The sequence below is a fragment of the Aplysia californica genome, unplaced genomic scaffold (genome assembly GCF_000002075.1).
Source record: "Aplysia californica isolate F4 #8 unplaced genomic scaffold, AplCal3.0 scaffold00370, whole genome shotgun sequence".
NCBI lineage: Eukaryota > Metazoa > Mollusca > Gastropoda > Aplysiida > Aplysiidae > Aplysia > Aplysia californica.
Window position 1 is genome coordinate 320,092 of NW_004797640.1, and position 5,788 is coordinate 325,879.

General features: G+C 43.7%; 1 protein-coding gene across 1 annotated transcript in view; it reads left to right on the forward strand.

The window, feature by feature from the left end:
- Nucleotides 1-2,952: 2,952 nt before the first annotated feature.
- LOC101855658 (cytochrome P450 3A24) overlaps nt 2,953-5,788 on the forward strand; it is a 10,558-nt gene continuing 7,722 nt past the window's right edge. The window contains exons 1-2 of the mRNA XM_005103383.3: nt 2,953-3,762; nt 5,253-5,654. Coding sequence (XP_005103440.1) covers nt 3,694-3,762; nt 5,253-5,654 — 471 coding nt within the window. The 5' untranslated portion in view covers nt 2,953-3,693. The remainder of the gene's footprint in view (nt 3,763-5,252; nt 5,655-5,788) is intronic.

Genomic DNA, 5,788 nt, shown 5'->3' on the forward strand with positions numbered 1-5,788 from the left:
CTCCTTCCGGGAGTCGGATTTTAGGAGCGGAAACGGAAACACGAGTTCGGTGCCTTTTGCGTCCACTTGAACAATTTGCTCAAACAGGCTCAGCTTTTCTCCAGGGGTGAAAGGGTTGAAAAAGACCGTGGTTTTAGATTCAGTGACTCTGAAGTCTGACATCAAACCCAGCAGCATGTCCGCTCTAATCTGACTACAAAACAGTTCAGGAATCTTATCTGCTAACCACAGGTTTGACAACGTTTTCCTACCCGCGATCTGCAAACGTCCTTGACCTTGCCATTTGTCCAAAGTCAGGATGAAAATCCCCTGAGGCAAAGCGTTGTGGTCTTCGTCTAGTCGTTCGGGTTGTCTGCCTCTCACAGCCTCCCAGTCCGGTGATTGCTTCTCCACACCTTGAGGTATCTTGCACATTTTGTATCTGTTCCACTCTGACATGATCAAAGTGACCACAGTGGAATCCTCGGGCTTTTTACATTGCCTGAGGGCCTCCGCCAACTCTTCCTCCCCCTTCGCCCACTGCTCATCTGCAAAACATTTTCTAGCCCTTAGGAAAGGTTTCTGTACCTCTTCCGCATACACGAACTTGAAAATTCCGTCATAACTTTGAATGACTGAACTGACACAACTGCTCGTCATTTTGCTTAAATCAATGCTGATCCTTTGACACTAGCACTGACATAAAGAAATGAAAACAAAATGTCACGCACTTTGTACCAGATTGCAGTCTTGCACAGTTTAGTAGGAGAAACACGCTTTCTATCGCAACCGACTTTCAGAAGCTAAGCAGGGTCAAACCTTTTTCTTTTATTCCTTAGAAATAAAACGAATACACCACGAGTCAAGTGAGGCCCAGACAAGTGCCTTAAACTACGGACACAATCAAACCAAAGCTAGACAGATTCCGTTTAACAAATCTGCTCTGTTCGCTTTATCCTTGCATGCATGGGGAAGAGAAACTAACACGTTTATATAATATATACATTTACGCCCTGCCTGGTATGACTCTTTTTCGCGGAAGAAAATTGCCCAAATGCTATAGGCACGCCAAGGAATAACCTGAACAGCTCCGCGCTGAGCGTAGACCAAGTTTTCCTGAGAAAATACCTAGCCTGTGGCTCGTGAATAATGCGTTACAGACGAATTCTACTCCATGACCGATGAGTCCAAGTCTTCGCGAAGCATGTGCCGAATTCCGGGAGTTCTTATATAACGTTAGCCTGAGTTTGTTATCAGCACTGGGAGCTTGGACAGTCCCAGTGTTACTGGAATGTGGAAGTACTCGAGTACATAGAAAACCCTCACTCGAGAAAAAAATTCTAACATCGAAGTTTTCCGAATATTCGAATAAAATTACGAACCCGTCACTGTGATTTCCTTGCTATTTCCTTGAGACCCACAATTAATGTGGAAACTGTAACACCGCAGCTGCACTGCTCATAGTGAGCTTTTTCCAGGGCTGCACGAGTGTGTGTGTGTGGGGGGGGGGGGGGGGTATGTGTACAAAAAAAGAACAGAATGATGGCATGCTAGCAAGTAAGCTCTACCTGTCAGCTCGTCTGCTCCCTTTTGTTGTTGGTTAACAATACGGTACCTTATGAGGGACACGGAATGATAGAATCAATACTCGTGCGACTGTTTTATTGTCAAGGAAGTTAATTAGTTAATCATAAAAGCTAACACCTGTGCTCGTCCAATTTCAGAAAGACAGATAGAGAGAGAGAGGGGGGGAGAGAGAGAGAGAGAGAGAGAGAGAGAGAGAGAGAGAGAGAGAAGGGGGGAGAGAGAGGGGGGGCAGACAGACAGACAGACAGACAGACAGGCAGACAGACAGACAGACAGACAGACAGACAGACAGACAGACAGACAGACAGAAACACAAAGAAAAGAAGGGGAAAGTGGGAGAGGGGATAAAGGAAGAGGGAGCGGCAGTGAGTTAAAAAGTCTCTCAATTCCGACAATGTCTTTTTTTCTTTCCACCCCTGAACCTCCTTCTGTTAATACACACACTGGAACTAACAGGAACATGCACACTTACTCTTACACACACACAACACACACACACACACACACACACACACACACACACACACATACACATACACACACACACACACACACACACACACACACACACACACACACAATACAACACATACAAACACACGCCTTCCCAATCTACCAAAAAGAAAAAGAAAACTCTCGAGGCAAGAATAACACACAAGACACAATATTATCGATAATGGACCACTGAAAACAACTCAACAACACAAGTGTCAAATCGGATGTCACGAGTATTTGTCTGGGAATATCGTAATTCGTGGACCCATGTTCGAATCTGATCCAGACATCAGCACATGTAATCGGACACATACACACACTTCATTTGCTCTATTCTATTAACTCTTTGAGGACGCGCACACAGGGCTTTTGACGATGCTTTGAGACTCTCTATTTTGAAGTAAAACTTCTTGATTCATGCGTATGTTGCAATTCTGTTTTCTTTACCTAAAATTTAAAAAAGCATTCAATAACATGCATACTTTGAAATATTGCAAATTCGTATTTCTGAATTGTGTATAATAATTCAAAATTACAACATCATTGTCTTTGTCTTCTGCTTTGTGGACACAATGTTTGTTACCTTAGAATTACAAAGTTGTATATATGTTCAGTACCTGGTTTCGAGAAATTTGAAGTAAAAAATCATGAGTTCCACAATATGTCAAAAAAAATTTTAAGCAATTATTTGAATATCTTGATAACGACTCTGAATAATCTTATGACTCTGATAGAGCAAACAGAACATTAATTTTGGTTTCTGACCTCATGGTCTAACTAACTCAACACGACTAAATTGTCAGGTAGAACCGCGTAATTCTAAGGTAGAGGTGCGTGTTCACTTCGTCCCTAAAGAGTTAACTAGCGTGACCCAGCACAAGACAAAATCGGGAGTTTTTCCCTAGATCAGCTGTCTGTTAGGTCTTCCTGGCTGACACGATTGTCACTGGCCAGAGTAAGCTACCAGGCCTTGAAGTGTGTATGGTACAGCGTGTATCGACCCAGTGCAGTCAAGACCACTCTGTATCAACTATCAACTATCAACTCCATTAACCCGCGACATCCTGGTGTAACCTAGGCTTTCCCGGAACACGGCATGCAAGTCGTTTTGTTTTGTTAGTGTCCTGTATAAAATCGTTACACGGTTCAACCGGTGGAACCTGGGAATTTCCTGTAAACAAGTCATTTAATAGAGTGGAGAGTGGAGAGGTTGGCCCTCGATTGCGGGACTAGGATAGTGGATAGTGTGTTTGCGGATGTTTGTGTTGTACGCAGGGTTTCAGTAGTTTTGAACTCTCTCTCTCTCTCTCTCTATCTCTATCTCTCATTTTCGCCTATATTATTATACCGCCGATTTTCTTCAGTGAATGACTTCTAATGAGTTTCAGGCTTATTTTCATTTGAGAAGGAGTAGGATAGAGAGAATTTAAACGTCGAACAAATTGCCTCTATCTTTCTCAGTTTAAAAGTAAGCAGAGCCTTTCCCTCAAAGTGTCATGAACGTCACACAGTGGTATTATTATCCTGTTTTGCCTTATGCTCAGATGTGTCTGTAGCTAGTGAAAACGTTCACATACCGGCACTGTGCGATCAAAGATCCTGTTTGCTTTGAAAACTTCTAACCCTGCAGCAATGGTATGGATAAGCGTTGCTACGTATTGCTTGACACCTCTTCTCAGACTATGGAGCACAGTATTGGCGGTAAGTATTATTGAGCTTCTTTAATGTCACTTGAGAACAGAAGAAATGAGGGGGCTCTGGTGGCCTAGAGGTTAAGGTGTTGGCCTCTCATTCAAAGGTCCCGGGTTCGATTCCGGGTAGCGACCAAAAAGTTTTCTTCTCTAAATTTGTCTCCTTTCACATCCTTTCCTGTTCTCTAACAATGTTCTGTTGTCTGCTTTCATTTCCACTTTCTGCCCCCACCCCCTCACCTCCTTTGCCCCCTCCTCTGGGCTCCTGACTCTTTCTGCAGCCTTTCTACAGCTACTCCTTGGCTCCTCCTAACTGCTTGTCTTTCTGCCACACCCCTGATCTTCTGGTAGGAAAGATCTACACCTAGCCTTCTCGGACAAGGGCGAAAAATCTCGGAGGGCCCGTGTGCAAGTTGCGCAGTTAAAGATCCCTTGGTGGTCTAAAATCGATAAGAGTAGGCTTCGGCCGCCACCCGGGCAAAATTCAAAATTTCCTACCAACGAAAAAGTATTAGGTGTGTCCCGCGCGCTCATATGACCTTATGCAGTTGCGAGCGCCGTAAAACCCTATACTAAACAAACAAACAAACAGAAGAAATGAAAAATGGGGGGGGGGGGGGGGAGGGGAGAGGAGAAACGTGGATAGAAAGGAGAAAAGGGGAAGGTGGAAGGGAATACGGAGAGCAGTTTGGGTATGTTACTCAGGATTTGTTGTTGTTCTTTTTTAGAGGGGGTGTTGTTGTTGTTGGGGTTGAGTGGGGGGGGGGGGGGGAGGGGTTGGGGAAGCGCATCGACACAATAACGACCATTTATATTGAGTAGGTGTTTTACGGCACTATCGACTAACGACCTTTTCGTGCAGCGACAGAAACGACAGATCGGAAGAAGCGAAGTAGAACCTGCTCGTTTAGTAAAATCACTAATGCATGATTGCATTAAATTGTTTTAATCCTTTACACCCTCGTCAACACAACTTATGCAATTTCGGAGGCGGGGTTATTCTGCTCTGACTGCCCAAGATAACCCAGAGCTGAGAGGGAAACAGTATTCAGGCGGACGATGGAGATGCTTGTAAGAAAAGACCCCCTTGAGTGAGAATCAAATTCACGTCTTTTGCGCACAGCGGCAAAGTTCCTAAACGTTACATGAATATAAGATGTTAGCCAGGCTAAAAACCTTCAGAAGGAAAGGCATGTTGTCAATGATGTAATAGATAAACAAACATGTAAGAACAGACAGACAGACAGACAGACAGACAGGCAGGCAGGCAGACAGGCAGACAGGCAGACAGACAGACAGACAGACAGACAGACAGATAGACAGACAGACAGACAGACAGACAGACAGACAGACAGACAGACAGACAGACAGAAACGAAGGCAAACTAATAGACAAACCCTCAATTGACAAATGACATATTGCCCCATATATGGCATATTTCAAACATATTATTTATTGTATTAAAACAAAAGATATATATGCTTGTTTCATCTTCTCCAGATTTTCATCCCCAAGTACCGGATTCCTAAAGCGCCCGAACGGTTGCTGCAGTTTATCTTCGCCGACAAAAGTTTATTCATTCTTGAATATCTCACAGACGTCTATTTCCAATTTGGAGCTTTCTGGTATGGGAAGAAAATCTACATTGTGGACCCGAGAGTGAGCATGAAAATTATTAACAAACTTGACAAGGGCGCTCACGATTATTTGAGTAGTTCTCCCCTGAATACCAGTCTTATTGGCCACAAGGAGAAATCACCGAAAGTACGCCATGCCATTGCGTCTACTTTCCGGAAGTCCAACATGGAGCACAATGGTCCCGCCATGGTGGAGGTCGTGAGGAAGACGGCGGAGAAAATGAAGAAAATGAAAGTTGTCAACATCAACGATATCTCTTTAGAGGTTTGTTCTCAAAATTCCATCGAACAACACACTGAAAAAAGGATGTTACGTTGAGTTGTTGTTTGTTTGTTTGTTTGTTGTTGTTGTTGTTTTGTTGTGTTGTTTTTGTTGGGGGGGGTTTTATCAGTAGGCCT